This window comes from Kogia breviceps, chromosome 12, assembly GCF_026419965.1.
Source record: "Kogia breviceps isolate mKogBre1 chromosome 12, mKogBre1 haplotype 1, whole genome shotgun sequence".
Lineage (NCBI taxonomy): Eukaryota > Metazoa > Chordata > Mammalia > Artiodactyla > Physeteridae > Kogia > Kogia breviceps.
Genome location: NC_081321.1, coordinates 76,347,781 through 76,363,873, shown reverse-complemented (window position 1 = coordinate 76,363,873; position 16,093 = coordinate 76,347,781). Strand labels below are relative to the sequence as shown.

Here is a 16,093-nt window from a genome sequence, read left to right as displayed (position 1 = left end):
GGAGCAACTAAGCCCATGAGCCATGGCCGCTAGGCCTGCGTGTCCGGAGCCTGTGCTCCGCAACGGGAGAGGCCACAACAGTGAGAGGCCCGCATACTGCAAAAATTAAAAAAAAAAAAATAGAAGTCTTGAGAAAAGTGCTCCTGCAGGTATTTAAGTAGCCATTTAAAAATTAACCCTTACATCAGAATTGAAATTAATGTATTATATTTAAAGTTACTAAAGTAGTTCATTATCTGTGTTCAGAGAGGGTCTTTAATGATTTTTAAAAAATGAATTGTTTTTGCAATCTATTTCAGGTGTCTTAAAGGAGAAGGTGAAATAGAAAAGCTTCAAACCAAAGTACTAGAATTGCAAAGAAAGCTGGATAATACAACTGCAGCAGTGCAGGAACTGGGCAGAGAGAATCAGTCCCTTCAAGTGAGTCACCTGGTGTATGAGGCAGTTTTCTGGTCTAGAATTTACCTCTTAGTGAAAAGCATATTTTCAACATTAAAAAAAATCTCATATTTAATAATACTTCTGAATGGCTACTGCCTGTGTAGCAGTATTGCAGGTGTTATGGGTAATTAAGTATAAGATTTAAAGAACTTATCTGAGACCCCAATGATTAGAGAGCCACGTCATTCATGAATTGTCATTATTGGGAAAAGTCAAGAGCACAAAGGAATGAATGAGTTGCTATGTGATAAAGAAGTGATCTGATTATATGCTCAAGAGTTCCAAGGAAGGATTGATCCTTAGGGTTAGAATGAATGGGAAATCACCAAAGGTTAGAAATTACCAATGCCTTTGAGGAATAAAACTTGATTTGCTTTATTTATTTATTTATTGTCATTCAGACTTAATTATGTAACAACTTTTGATAATGGAAGTTGACCAAAGTATTTCTGATTTTTAAAATTTTATCCATTTTAAAACTTGGCCACCAAATTAGAAATGATCAATCATTCTTTACAGCATTGAATATTATAATTTTTTTTTTTTGAATAGATCAAACATACACAAGCATTGAATAGAAAGTGGGCTGAAGACAATGAAGTACAAAACTGTATGGCCTGTGGGAAAGGCTTTTCAGTAACCGTGAGACGGGTAAATGGTTTTGTTATATTGCTATATGGTTCTTGATTTTATTCCTCAGTGACAACATTTTAACCATCGAAATTGTCCTGCATTTGACAGATTTTAAAAGTTTTGCCATTGATTAATTTACAACTACATAGAATAAGTTTCATGAAATCTTATTTCTGGTTAGTGTGTTTCAATTTTAGTTTTAAATTCAGTTATTACCTTCCTACTGAGTTACTCTCTTAGATAATCATTTTCTGAACCAGTGCATCAGTATTGAACTCATGCTTTAGTTATCATAGGGTTCTCTTAAAGGAAGAAAGAGCAGAGATAAAAAAATCATTTTAAATAATGCCATTATGTGATGTTTCAAGTTTATATTCCTATTGAAGAAATTATGCCTGAAACATTTTGTAAATAGGATTAGTTCTTCATCTGATAGAACTTCTTTATTAAGTACTTTATTAAGGCATTAAAATGCCTCCTAACCAAGATAAATTCCATATTAAATGTTTAGTACAGTATGATTAAATAGGAAGCAAATTAACTAAGGGATTAAATCGACATACTGAGATTTTATATTATTAAATGCTAATCACTTGAAAGTTAGTATACCTTCACAGTGAAGTTTGCTGTATTCTTGTAGTCTCATAATACTTTTGGTATAGTTTTTATGCTTAAAAATGTTGAATTTTTGTCATTTACAGCATCACTGCAGACAATGTGGAAATATCTTCTGTGCTGAGTGCTCAGCCAAAAATGCCTTAACTCCTTCTTCCAAGAAGCCTGTTCGTGTCTGTGATGCATGTTTCAATGACTTGCAAGGATAATGGATTATCGCAAATTCAGAGTAATATTACACTAACATTAGATTTTTAATAATACACATAATAGAGATCTTGAACTACTACTATTCAGTATGGACAGTGGTTGCAATACTAAACCAAATTAGAATTCATATATTTTGGAATGTTATCAAGTAAAACTCTTCTATTTTTGTGAGACTGGAGCCCATCTTTCATTACTTTTTTCCATTTACCCCGGAACAGCTTTCATGCCAAGTTTAGAAGTAGCCAATGAAATGTAAATAAATTTTGGACGGAAAATAGCAAAGTATTTTTTTAAATATAATTTCATTGTTCAGAAATGACATGAGTGCACTTCCATAGCTTACTTCTTCTTTCTCCCACATTTAGTATCAAGAAATGTACATGGGTGATGTTACCATATCAGATATGTTGCACAGTAACACATTATATTAAATATTCTCATTGTGAAATGCATAGAACTATAAAGCTTTTTTCCCTTATACACAGGTCCATAGCTCAGTTGCGTTGTTATGTTACAAATGTACTACTCAAGTGTTCCAAATACAGATTATATTTAAATATTAACCATGAATTCAAACATGGTTTTTATTTTAACAATATTGATTAAATTCTCTTGGGTGGATTTTATGAAAACCTCTGGAAAATTAATTTGCTTATTTTATGGTTATCCTTGGGTTGTATTTTAAAGATTAGGGTTAATTTTTCTTTTTGTCTTTTTCTATCTCATTTTCAAACTCCCACGTAGTCTTAATTAAGCATCCTACAAAACTTCCCACCCTCATCCCCAGTTGGAAGGTGAATAATAGAAGTGTATAATGGTCCTATTTTCTGTTTAAGTGAGTCTTCTGAGATTAGCCTTCATTTCATATCCTCATTTTGTCTCTCCAGCATCTTCAAGAATCTGAATTTGCTTTTTTAATGGATCTGCTTTTTTCAAGGTAATTTGGTTTAACCTTTCTCAAGCATAGCTCAGCTTCACTGTAATTGTTTTATAGGTTTTGCATCTTAAAGCTAGTAACTGATATTGCTATAGTCTTATCTGTGAAAACAAATGCAAAATGGTAAGGAGACATTAAATATTCTGCTTTATATTTTCTGCTTTATATTCTCTTCTTACCTAATAGGGAAGAATTTTTTAAAGTTTTAAATTTGACTTAAATTTTAAAAGGTTCTGAATTTGGGGTTCCATATCAACTGTGTATCTGTTTACTTTGCTAAAATAATGCTATGAAATTACCTTGAAATAAGTTGGATAACAGAGTATCGCCAAAAACAGATGTATTTAGGAATCCTCAAATTATAACTAGAACTGAACAGAATGGCAAATTGAGGGTAATTAAAAATTAGCTTATTTGGATGCTGAACAATGGGACTGAACTTTATCATCTTATTAATTTGGAAAATTGGAGAACATCTGAAGAGAAAACTCATTAATACTGGTTTAAGAAGAAATGTAAAGATATATATTCATTCAGTGCAATCATTTGGTAATAGGGAAGGATGGGAGCTAATATTTCATTTACAATACATAGTTTGATGTACACTTGCTTTCAAATATCATGCTGAAATGAAATTATCATGTTTATGCTCTTCCTATAATGTATACAAAGAGATTGCCATATTTTCATTTAATTATTTAAGTAAACTGTTGTCAGTGGCTACTAAGGACCCTGATTGAGTCCCTGGACTCGGATAAACATATATCCTTGAGCGTATAGAACGAAGAAATACGGTGGATCTTTATTAAAAATAAGTTGGATAATAAAAATTGAGCTAAAATTATTTATGCAAATAGTCTTAATTCTACACTTATAAGTAAATTAAGCATGTTGGAAAAGCATATTCACAGCACCATTATTATTTTTTTATGATATGAAACTTAATGGGAATTCTTCTGACTTAGATTATTTGTTCACTCATCTCCCAATTAGGTGCACTGAAAGCCTTTCCCTGTCTTGTCCCCCCATCCATATATTCATAAAAAATCGTGGGGACAACAAATACAACCGTATGTATTTGAGTGATTTTCTACTTTTCATCTAGCTAATCTCACTTCCTAGGCCCCAAATAATTAGGCTATTATATTCAGAAATGAAACAATATTTTGCTATTAATCTCACCAATAAGATGTTTTAGAAACAAAAATTAAAGGGTTTTCTGTTTCTTTTAATTAAAAAGTCATCTTCTGAGTGCTTATTGGTTCGACATGTTAGATGTCTGCTGGTACTATTTGTCAGTGATTTAGAGCTGGCACGTATGGAGTCCCAGCTCTCAGCTCTAATGGAAAGCCTATTGGCATCACGTGTTAGTAAATTCTAAACCCAAGCACAGAAACGTGAGTTAAAATCGAGTCTTGCTGGGTTAGTGTACAATAAAGAAGACAAAGCTGCTGGTATAGGATTTATTTTGAAGAAAAGAGGGAAACAAACACAAAAACCTCAATGCAGTGTATAATTTTGTTCAACTACCTCTTAATGTGGAATTAGCTAGTTTAATAGTTTCTTCACAGTAATGTTACATAGTAACTGCCAAATTTGTTAGTTCCCCATCTCTTTTGAAAAGGCTTTATGATTATTTTATAGTTTTGGGAACTTTAAAGCCACTTTTTTTTAACCTTGCATTTGCATAAAGATGTTTAGCTTTTAAGTGGAAAGCAAATTATGATCATATATTTTGATATTCATGACCTATTTGACTATAGCAGTTTTTTTAAAATGCACTTTGGCTATGAAACCATGGATGATTTGATCCATAAAATTTAAACGTGCTATCAATTTAGTATTCCTAGACAAGAGCTTGATGAATGGTATTCTGTAATTATATAATGTACCACACATTATTGTCTTAATTGCCCTTTGCCTGAATTTTAATGATCAGTTATTGTTGCAAATGTGAATACTGTGCATAAACTTACTAAATTTATGTAAAATTGTATAAAATAGAATTGGAAATAGCTAGGTTCTCTCCCTGTAGAAGTAGTGAATTTACTGTAACATGATGCAGTTATGTATATGACATTCTGTATTTCTTGAACTGGATCATATATTCATAACTTCTGTAGATACTTTTGCATGAATATTTTGTTTAGTTTTTGGATTCATTGTATTGTTTACTACTTGTGATCATGTAGTTGTGCCTTATTTGTGAGAGAGTTTAGCTCAGTAAATACTGTGGTTTCTAAACTCAGTGAGTGGAAGGTTATTGATTATAAATGTAACTGATAAATTATATAACATTTGAATCTGTATAAAGAACAATGGAAGAATCCTTTATTGAATTGTTGCTTTTTAAAAAATATGCTAAAGATATTAAAAATAATTTCTAGTAGATATATTCTGTGACTTTTGTCTATTTAAAAGATATTAGCCATTTTACATTTATTTACAGATTTAGAACTTTGCACTTGGATATAGACAATGGGTGTGCTTTCTTTTTTTAAAATTAATTTTTATTGGAGTATAGTTGCTTTATAATGTTGTTAGTTTCTAGTGTACAGCAAAGTGAATCAGCTATATGTATACATATATCCCCTTTTTGGATTTTCTTCCCATTTAGGTCACCACAGAGCACTGAATAGAGTTCCCTGTGCTATACAGTAGGTTCTCATTAGTTAGTTATCTATTTTATCTATTTTAGTTAGTTATCTATTTATTTTATAGAGAGTATTAATAATTGACATATATATATGTCAATCTATGTCAATCCCAACCTCACAATGGGTGTGCTTTAATGTTCAACTAAGAATAGTAATTAAGTTCATATTTAAAGAGAAATTACTAATGCTATTTTGCTCGAGACATCCCCTTTTCATTTCATTCATTACTGAGAAAAATTAACAAAACTAAAAAATATTAAACAATATTAATCTCTTCTTTCATTGTACATTTAATACCCAGGTGACCATTTAAAGGCTCAATGTACCATTGCTTTTTACTGATTTTTTTTTTTTTCCCCTGGAAACCAAAGTTCCAGACGTGATTTTTCATTTTACTCTGTGTTTCCCTCTGAAGAGAATAATGTGTATATCCTCAGGCACTTAATATATTATATATTAGATATGCTCTTTTGTGAGCTTTATAGAATTTCACTTTAAATACATAGTATATTCTTCTAAATTTTATCTTATTGTGGTAAGAACAGTTAACATGAGATCTACCCTCTTGACAACTCTTGTAAAAGTGTACAGTACAGATCTCCCTAGCTTACTCATTTTGCTTAACTGAAACTTTATGCCCATTGATTAGTAACTCCCCATTTCTCCCTACCCCCAGCCTCTGACAACTACCATTTCACTCTTTTTGATTCTATGAATCTGAGTATTTTAGAAATCTCATATAAGTGGAATCATGCAGTATTTGTCTTTCTGTGACTGACTTATTTCCCTTAGCATAATGTCCTCAAGGTTCATCTATGTTGTTTCATATTGCAGAAGTTCCTTTTCAAGGCTGAATAGAATTCCATTGTATGTACGTACCAGAGTTTCTTTATCCACTCACCTGTTGGTGAACATGAAGGTTTTTTCCACATCTTGGCTATTGTGACTAGTGCTGCAGTGAACATAGAAGGCTAATACATGTAGTCAATCTTTTTCTCCCTTTAATGAGATTTAATAAGAAAATTGTTTTATACATATAAACAAATGTTTACTGGACTTGGACTAAAAGGAATCTTGGGAGATCACCTAGTCCATTGCCCTTTTCCTAAGGTGGCTGATATCTAGAAATCCTTGCAAGACAATTGTTAATTTTGTTCTAGAAAAATACATATTTTTCATCTCTAAGGAACTCACTTGAAATTTGTTCTCCTGTACTTTGCCTTTCTCATTTATTCTTAGGCATTGACCATAGTTACTGCTTTCCTGATTTTCCTTTCATTTTCACTTACTCCTAATAAATATGACATTATTATACATGGGCTGTGACCCTCCATTCTAATGGTGCTTGGTCCTTGAAAAGAACTGTTATGCTGCACTTGTCTATACTGCCTGGTTTACATGGTGAAATCACATTTTTCTCAAAGAATTAACTCTGCATGTGACTTCCCCAAGCATCATCCTTTCTATCCCATTCTCCAGCTTAAGGAGATCAGTTAAGGTATCATTTGTCTTACAGTCCAAGTTGATAAACTTACTACTTCCATTTTGGAAATGGCAAAAGGTACCATGTCTGAAATTGAAATCTGTGGATTTCCTTTTGATATAATCTGACTATAAGAACTAGTTCCTTACATGCAGTTAATAGTATACTCCACCATAATAATAGTTCAAGCTCTCTTTCTTAAGAAATTCTAATGATGTTTCAAGTCCTGCCAAATAAGACGAAGTAACTGTACTGTGCTCACACACTCAAAACCAGAAATAAGTTTTATGACAAACTCCACTGTTCTTCAAAAAGTGAGATTTAGGGAAAGATATCCTACTATTTCTATGAAATTTCCCAAGTAAAACTGTTAACTGTGAAACTGGAACAGATATTTGCTTTTTCTTTCTTAAAACAATGGAATTTCATCTTTGGGATTTTCTCCTTCCATGTTAAGAGTTACATAAAGTATACCTGAGATAAATAAACTGTTGGCGACTAGGAATTTAAAAACTGCTACTAGGATGGAGACCTTATTATTCATTGCTTAGTATGTTAAAAGAGCAATCAAACTTTGTATGAGGTAGGACTGTAGAGCAGTAAGGCTGATTTATAAGTCATGTAGGAAACTTGGTTTCATTACAGATATACACAAAGTAAGATGCTAGAAGTCATATCAGATGCAAGCAGTGGGCATTGTTTTCCTCCCGATACTGCATTTACCTGATCATTCACCTTTTACGAATTATAATAGCATCATACTTCCCTCACCCCTTTTGCATGCCTGACTGAAGCATTATAACGTAGTCTGGATATCAGCATGTATACACTTACCAAGAAATTCTTTCCGGTTCAAATTTGTTGCAGCCATTATTACTCTACGCTGAGGAATTTCCTAGCTTAAATTCTGGAACTTCTTTAAAATGCACATTTTCTTTTAGCTCATCACTAGGTAAGTGTTACAAGTTTGAATGAAAGAATACTTTAATCCCTAATGTCTAAAAAGGTGTGCCACTTGTTTTAGGTCCCTAAATTTCTGAGGATTCTGCAGGCAAAGTGAATAGGGACATCTTGGTTTCCTGACTCTTAGTGAAGCAAGAGATTGCTGCTGTTAATTGTGCAATCCATGTTTTCTGTTAAGAAAGAAAAAAGAAATATATATAGAGAGAAGAGAATGTTAAATTTCTCACATATTTGGATTAATATTTTCCTTTGTATTTGTTGACTTGCTCTTTAAAACTGAAGACTGATGAAACATTTGCCTATGTTTCCCATTTTCTTTCTTAAATCGAATATATCATAAATATCTCTAATCACATGAAAATGCAAATGGATTAGATGAGTATGGTATGCAATTTGGATAAACAGTTGCAAGTAATCAAGAAACCATAGTAGTCAATGATGACTAATTACAAAGGTGAATACTGGGAATATAAGTAGTTTGAAAGCTGAATTTCTTGAATTTCCACTTTGTCTAGAAACAGAAGTTCTTAATCAGTGGCAGAACTTGAAAAACAGACTGAGGGAGGAAACCGACTCCTTGAAAATAATGTAGTTTTTCCATTAATTCTCTGGCCACATTGCTGCCCTGATGAAAGCCTACCAGGGGAAAGACAAAAATGGAAACTTCTAAGATAAAGAAACCAGAGTCAGATAGGCAGCTGCTCTTCAGCTCCATAGCTGTAAAAACAGTAGCATAGTTTCCAAAGGGTGAAGAGAAGACTTGACACAGTTCATTTCTGCAGGAGCCCCTCACTTAAGCTGGCACCACACTGTTTGCATACTGGGGCTTTGGAAATTGATCGGAGCATCTTAAAAATCAAGCATGCAATCCAAAGCAGTTCTTCCCCCATTTCCTACAGACCCCACCCCCCCACCCCCCCAGAAGTCAGAGGCAGCTCTTGAGCTTCTGCCACAGGAAAAAATGAGGGAGGCTGTGTCAACACTGGGGATGTAAGAAGATGGTCAGTTCTGAGGTTTCTGAGCCTGGTATGGTCTAGATATTCATATCCTTCCCCTTCTTCCAACCTCCCCCCTTCCCAAAGCAGGAGAGGAAGATACACAAAACTTTCCATTCACTGTTCCTTAATGAGCTTGGGGTGAGATTTTTTTCCTTAAGTCTGAAGAATCAAAACCTACAAAATTGAAATACATACCTTGATGTTTTCTGTTTGGGCTTGTGATAAGGATGCTGCTATACACTGTTGATAGCTGTTTTCATGTTGTATGAGGAAAGAATTTCTCAGCCCAAAGACTAGAAAAAGATTAAAGACAAAATGCCAAAGCATTTAATATGAAATCCACAGTTCCTCAGTACCAGAACCTGGCGTTTTGTTTGTTTATTGAGTGTGGGAGGTTTATGTCGATTAAAAAAGAATCTGATTCCAAGACCAAGACTTTACTGCTATGTCCAAAGAGAGCCCACTTAAATATGAAAACCTTTTCTTCCTTTGCCAATGACTTCTGGGGCTTGAGGAAATGCATTTATGGCTTAAGTGATGGAAAATGTATTCCTTCCCAAGGAAAAAGCTTAGCACAATAGGTAGATTGTGTGTGTGTAAAATATAGATAATACAAATACGAAAAATAATACTATCATTGTTTCTTTGACCTCCACCACTCCTTTTAAAAATGTTTTATTTTTGTGCTTAAAGGGAAGTCACATCAAAACAACAGTTAAACAAATTAAGATGTAGCAAAAATACAAAACCACCTGAATGCTTCACAGCAGTCCAAGAAAAGCCAAAAAAATGGACTCAAATAAATTCCAGCCTCCACCAAATTATGTGAAAAGTAAAACAAAAAAAAAAATGTTGGCATGGTTTTTGTGTTTGAAAAGAAACAGTCTGTTCTGTCATTTCCTAGCTGGTCTCTTAAAGAAATGATAGGAGATACTGGGAGAGCAGATTTTCCTCTTTTTATACAGCTGGAGCTCTTAAAATGAAAGCTTCTTCCTTGAATTATTTACACAGCACCAGGAATAAAAATTTGCAGCCTATACATTCTTTCTACAGTCAATTTATGTTTAGGAACAAACAAAACCAAACCAGGGCTGGCTCCGGGTCAAAACAAGTACTTCAGACAGGAGGAGGAGAACACTGACTCTTCCTGGATGATCATTAAGCTGATGCTTGCTCACAGTCATTATTTCTGTTCCTTGAAGTTTGTGGGTTTAATTCAGACTCACTGAGGGAAGCTGAGCCTCATTTCAGAATCGAAGCAAATGTGAGACTTTTATTTTCTTAACTGCAAGAACTACTCCACTATTACAGATTGTAATAGACTAAACCTCGTAATTCCTAAATTTTACCACAACAAAGCCTGTCAAGGTCATGAAATTCTGTCCAGCTTCTCTGGGGTGAGAGGACTTAAACCTATTAAAATGACTTTCTGGAAAAAAGATCTGGCTGTTCTTGTTTTACTCCCTGATTTTTCTCCTTAAAAATTCCCTGTAGTAAGTGAGGCTTTAAAGATCAGGTTGTTGTTCTTGGCTGGATTTCAGAATCCATGTTCCTCAAAATTGTAACTGTAGTTCTCAGTTATTTAAGGTATCCCTCATCTGTTTAGTTTGTAATATGGCTACTAAGCGCTTAATAAACAAAAGGACCTGGTATGGCTAGGCTTAGAAAATAAAATAAGGAGATAATAAATGGTCAGGAATAGCTTTTTTCTCTCTGATGTTCTAATATAATGATTAACAATTAATAGTTGACATCATTTATTCAGCACCTACTATGTACTAGGCACAGTGCTGTGTATCTTTTTCCTTTTTGTGTCATTTAGACCACACAGCAACTGTATAAGATAGGTCAACTAACTCCAAATAGCCAAAACAATCTTAAGAAAGAAGAATGGAGCTGGGGGGATCACACGCCCTGACTTCAGACTATGCTGCAAAGCTGCAGTAGTCAAAACAGTATGGCACCAGCACAAAAACAGATACAAAGATCAATGGAACAGGATAGAAAGCCCAGAAATAAACCCATGCACTTATGGTCAATTAACCTACAACAAAGGAGGCAAGAATATACAATGAAGAAAACACTGTCTCTTCAATAAGTGGTGCTGGGTAAACTGGACAGCTATTGTAAAAGAATGAAATTAGACTGTTCTCTAACACCATATACAAAAATAAACTCAAAATGGATTAAAGACCTAAAAGTAAGACCAGATACTATAAAACTCCTAGAGGAATACATAAGCAGGACACTCTCTGACATAAATTGCAGCAACATTTCTTTGGATCCATCTCCTAGAGTAATGAAGACAAAAGCAAAAATAAACAAATGGGACCTAATTAAACTTAAAAGCTTTTGCAAAGCAAAGGAAACCATGAAACAAAAAGACAACCTACAGAATAGGAGAAAATATTTGCAAATGATGCGACCGACAAGGGATTAATTTCCAAAACATACAAAGAGCTTATAAAACAACCCATCAAAAAATGGGCAGAAGACCTAAATAGACTTCTCCAAAGAAGATACACAGATGGCTACAGGCACATGAAAAGATGTTCAACATCACAAATTATCAGAGAAATGCAAGTAACTAAAATGAGGTACCACCTCACACTGGTCAGAATGGCCATTATCAAAATATCTACAAATAATAAGCTGGAGAGGGTATGGAGAAAAGGGAATCCTCTTACACTGTTGGTGGGAATGTAAACTGGTGCAGCCACTATGGAGAACAGTATGGATGTTCATTGAAAAACTAAAAATAGCGTTACCATATGATCCAGCAATCCTACTTCTGGGCATATATCTGGAAAAGACAAAAACTATGATTTGAAAAGCTACATGCACCCCCAGTGTTCATAGCAGCACTATTTACAGTAGCCAAGACATTGGAAACAACCTAAATGTCCATTGATAGATGAATGGATAAGGATGATGTGTGTGATGTGTGTATACACACACACAGACACACACACACACACACACATACTGGAATATTAGTCGTAAAAAAGAATGAAATAATGCCATTTACAGCAACATGGATGGACCTAGAGATTATCATATAAAGTGAAGTAAGTCTGACAGAGAAATACAAATATATGATACTGCTTATATGTGGAATCTAAAAAAGGGATACAAATGAGCTTATTTACAAAACAGAAATAGACTCACAGACATAGAAAATTTATGGTTACCAAAGGGGAAAGGTGAGGGATAAATTAGGAATTTGGGATTAACAGGTACACACTACTATATATAAAGTAAACAAGGACCTACTATGTAGCACAGGGATCTAAGCTCAATATCTTGTAATAACCTATAATGGAAAAGAATCTGAAAAAGAATATATATGGATGTATAACTGAATCATTTTGTTGTATGCTTGGAACACTGTAAATCCACTATACTTCAATTAAAAAAAAAAAAAAAAAAGGTCAACTAATTCCCACTTACAAATGGGGGCACAGATTAGGTGAATTTTTCCAAGGTCACACAGCTTGTGAATAATATAGCCAGAATGTGAAATTAGGTCTCTGTCACTCCAAAGCACAATCTCTTCTTTTTTCAGACTTTACTCTCACTCTACAGCTATTCTACCTCATGCACTGTAGCTGAACAGTTAAAATAACCACCAGAGCAATGAGAAAAATATTTAAAAAACAGAAATGAAATGGTAGTGACAAGTCAAAAAGTAACAAAAGATGGTGGAAGTATGGTTTTTAAAAAGGTATGGATTTTATTGAAAAAGAAAAGAAAAAGGAATACAGGAGAAAAAACATGCATCTCCTAAGGGAATCCTGTGATGTCAGATTTCCCATAAAGTCCAGTTGGCTGGCAGGGCTGTGGCTGACCTGAGCCCACACTGCTTCCCTCTCTTGCTTGGGGGATCTGACACCTTCCTCCACTCACATCCATTTATCATGGCAGAAATCTTCTAACTGTGGCTACTGTAGTCAGAAGGTTGTGCTCCTCTGAGATGCCCCTTTTTAGGCTTGCTCGGGAAAGCTCTCTGGTTTATGCAGACTTTGGCCTGTGACAGTGACTGGTCCGTTCCAGATCTGATCTAAGAGGCCTTAAGGTCTGCCCAGTTGCTTTTCAGCAAATCTTAGTAGACACAGAAAGAATAGACAAAGGAGGCAGAAGGCTCCAGTTCTGGATACAGGTTTCCCCTCATTGGAGCCCTGCTGCTCTTGGGGAGAGAGTTTGCATCCATTCACGAGTTACACATTTAAATATACAGCTTAGTTACATAACGTAATGATGTGAATTTTTGCTATTATTATTGTCCATGGGTGTATTCACTGTGTAATGTGGCTCTGCTGAGTACCAGTAGGTCCTGTGCTAATGACTGGTGCTCTGGGCTCGGCTACTGGAGTGGGAACTGCAGGACACGGATGGTGCTCCCTCTTTTCCTGCTCCTCCCTTGGGACAGGAAGGCACTCCCCCCCCTCTTGCCTGGCTTTGCTGGTCTTCTAGGAGCCTGTACCCACGAAAGAATGAGGGATGCTTCCTTCGGAACACTGCTACCCAGCCAGTACTAAGTAGGCCAGAATGTCCTTCAAGTCCCTCCGAGGCCCAGGGCTTTCCTGACAGGATTCATTGATCTTTCATTGCTCTGAGAGCTCCATCTTTGCAACTCCAGGGCACTTACAGAGTGCCTGGTTCACAGGAGACTCACAGGAGACACTCAGGAAATGCTTGAAAAATAAAAATATACATTTCTGATCTATACACATGATGTATATGTGTATATGTATGTACATATACATATTTATATATTTATTTCTGGCATTTTTCTATAGAGCAATTGCAATAAAATATCTTAGGCTTGCATAGCATGTCATGGTTTACCAGTGCTTTAACTACAGCAATAGTACTAAAAATGGTTAACAGAATAACAATCCTAATAATAGCTATCATTTATTGAGTGCTTTCCCTGCATTTTTTTTCATTTAATTCTCATGACAGCTCCCTGGGGCAGGTATTATCCTGATTTTACCAAGATGAATCTGTGGCTTAGAAAATTTAAGTACCTTGCACACAGGGTCACACACAGCTAGCAAGCGGCAGAGCTGGGTCATCCAAGCATTGGAAGCAAGTCCAATACTCTTTCCATAACTAGCCTGTTGAGTGAGTGATATTTAGCTACACAGGAGCCCAGTATTATCTTTCATGAAGATTTAAATTAGATTCATGTCCTGTTACCAAAAAAAGGCCAACATAAAACTCTGGGATAGCAAACAGATGAGCTGAATGATGAAAATAGACACATACCTGACATGTGGCGTGGACCGAGACCTCTGACAACCAATCTGTCTAGTGGAATGGGCTGATCGAGTACCATACATGAACCACCTTCTTTGATTACTGTTTGCAGCTCAGGAGTAAGTGAAGGGCACATTAAGCCAGGGTCTGAGCCTCCACGTTTCTAAAATTAAGGAGGAAAATAATGCAATAAGTAGGAAGTAAATATTGAGGCACATACTTAAGGTACATCCTTAAGTAAACTGGTTTTTAGAAACAATTGCTTGAAATCCAGCTTACTATTCTTTCTGGATCTTGAAAAGCATTTCCCAAAGAACACAGTGATTTAAAGCATAGTGTTTCTGATCCCCAAGTTTAATTACCTGAATAAATAACAGGGTAATTTCATAGCTGGGAAACATTTAAATCATTATCACATCAATGGGAAGATCTTCATCTCCAGTAGTATCCCTCTATGGCACTGAGTTAAATGAACAAGAAAGAGAAGCCTCATGTTGGCCAACTCTGTCCATGGGATCTTATATTAAAATCTAAATAAATAAATTCAATGCTCTGTGATTTGTAAATAACTGAAATTGTTTTGAATATATAAAATACTGATATTTTTTTTAAAGGGTGTCAAAGATTGGGATGTACGTGAAGTAATTTGTGCATTAAAGAGCGAAGAGAAATTTAAAACAGATAACATTCCTTATTTCTTTCTCCAAAAAAATAAACGAAACCTGGTGTCTTCTCCGGGTGGTTCTCTCAGATTTATCAGATGGAAGAATGTAAAGAGGAATTTAAAACAGATAACATTACTTATTTTGGAATCAAGCTGTGAAGCATGAAACCAGAATATTATCTTATAATATGGCCAATAATGGGCTGCCACTAGTTCGTGGGCTCTGATTTGTGCCATTATGGAAAGAGAAGGTAAGCTGTGCTTAACGTCAGGATTTTGAAGGGGACAGAGATTTTCCAGAGCTTGCCTGTTCAGACATGCTAGCCTGGGTAGCTGAAAATAAGAGGCCATCCAAGTTTCAAAACTGTGACTTAATATTCTCCAACACCCATTCCCTCCTCAACCACTGATCAAGTACACACGGACTGATTAATCGGTGTCTATTTTATTGCTTAAAGATCCTTAAATTATTTAGCTCAACTAACCAACATGCCATCTAAAAGCTTAGGTTATTAAAAGATCTGAGAGATCTAGTCTCATAATCTTACATCTGTGTAAGGCTAGTCGTTTACTAAAGAAGTGAGTGGGTTAGAACAACATTAGTTATCTCTGACAGCCAAAAACATACTGCAGATCCTCTTCCCATCTCTAAGAGCAGGTGTCTGAGAGCTGTAGAGGAGGCCTCTTCCTGAAAGCACTCACACACCCCAGTCAGGGAACAACTGTGAAATGGGACATTAGATAGAAAGCCTTTGGTGGACCGCGAGACCCATGGCTTAACGGGGAGTAACAATAGTAATGGTAACCATTAATACTTAAGGGAGAAATCCCTATTCTTAGAAGAGATTTTGTGCCTCTAGCCCCTGGTGACTCATTTTTTTTCTGTGACGCCAACTGTACATTTGTTTGCCTTCTGCAGTTCTTAATTATAGGCAGACACTGAGAGACCAGGGCACCTTCCCACCTGCAGCCCCCAAAGCATCGTTTCTGAGGAAGAACGTGAGAACGGGTGGTGGATATCACCTCAGCACTATGGCAGCAGATGGTTGAGAGAGGCCCCCTGCTCTGGCAGCTTTTGTTGTGGTAGTCAATTTGGATGAGGAAAAGGCAGATATGGACAAAAGTATCTTAATTTCATTTGCTGAGGCAGGCCAGGCATAAAGTCCTGTGGCTTCTGGGACTCGCCTCGGAAGTATACAGACTAAGTCATTCTAAAAATATACACACCCT

At 35.5% G+C, this 16,093-nt stretch overlaps 2 protein-coding genes across 6 annotated transcripts in view; one reads left to right on the top strand and one right to left on the bottom strand.

Annotated features, from left to right (window-relative positions):
- The window catches only part of EEA1 (early endosome antigen 1), a 141,839-nt gene extending 136,614 nt beyond the window's left edge, over nt 1-5,225 (top strand). For 4 of the 5 annotated variants that reach the window (XM_059080206.2, XM_059080205.2, XM_067009858.1 and 1 more), the window contains 4 exons: nt 300-420; nt 994-1,092; nt 1,776-2,836; nt 3,830-5,225. In XM_059080206.2, coding sequence (XP_058936189.1) covers nt 300-420; nt 994-1,092; nt 1,776-1,898 — 343 coding nt within the window. In that variant the 3' untranslated portion in view covers nt 1,899-2,836; nt 3,830-5,225. The remainder of the gene's footprint in view (nt 1-299; nt 421-993; nt 1,093-1,775; nt 2,837-3,829) is intronic. The other variant, XM_067009856.1, reaches the window with a different exon arrangement.
- A 2,665-nt stretch (nt 5,226-7,890) lies between these two features.
- The window catches only part of PLEKHG7 (pleckstrin homology and RhoGEF domain containing G7), an 81,954-nt gene continuing 73,751 nt past the window's right edge, over nt 7,891-16,093 (bottom strand). The window contains 3 exon segments of the mRNA XM_059082466.2: nt 7,891-8,109; nt 9,133-9,230; nt 14,209-14,362. Coding sequence (XP_058938449.2) covers nt 8,005-8,109; nt 9,133-9,230; nt 14,209-14,362 — 357 coding nt within the window. The 3' untranslated portion in view covers nt 7,891-8,004.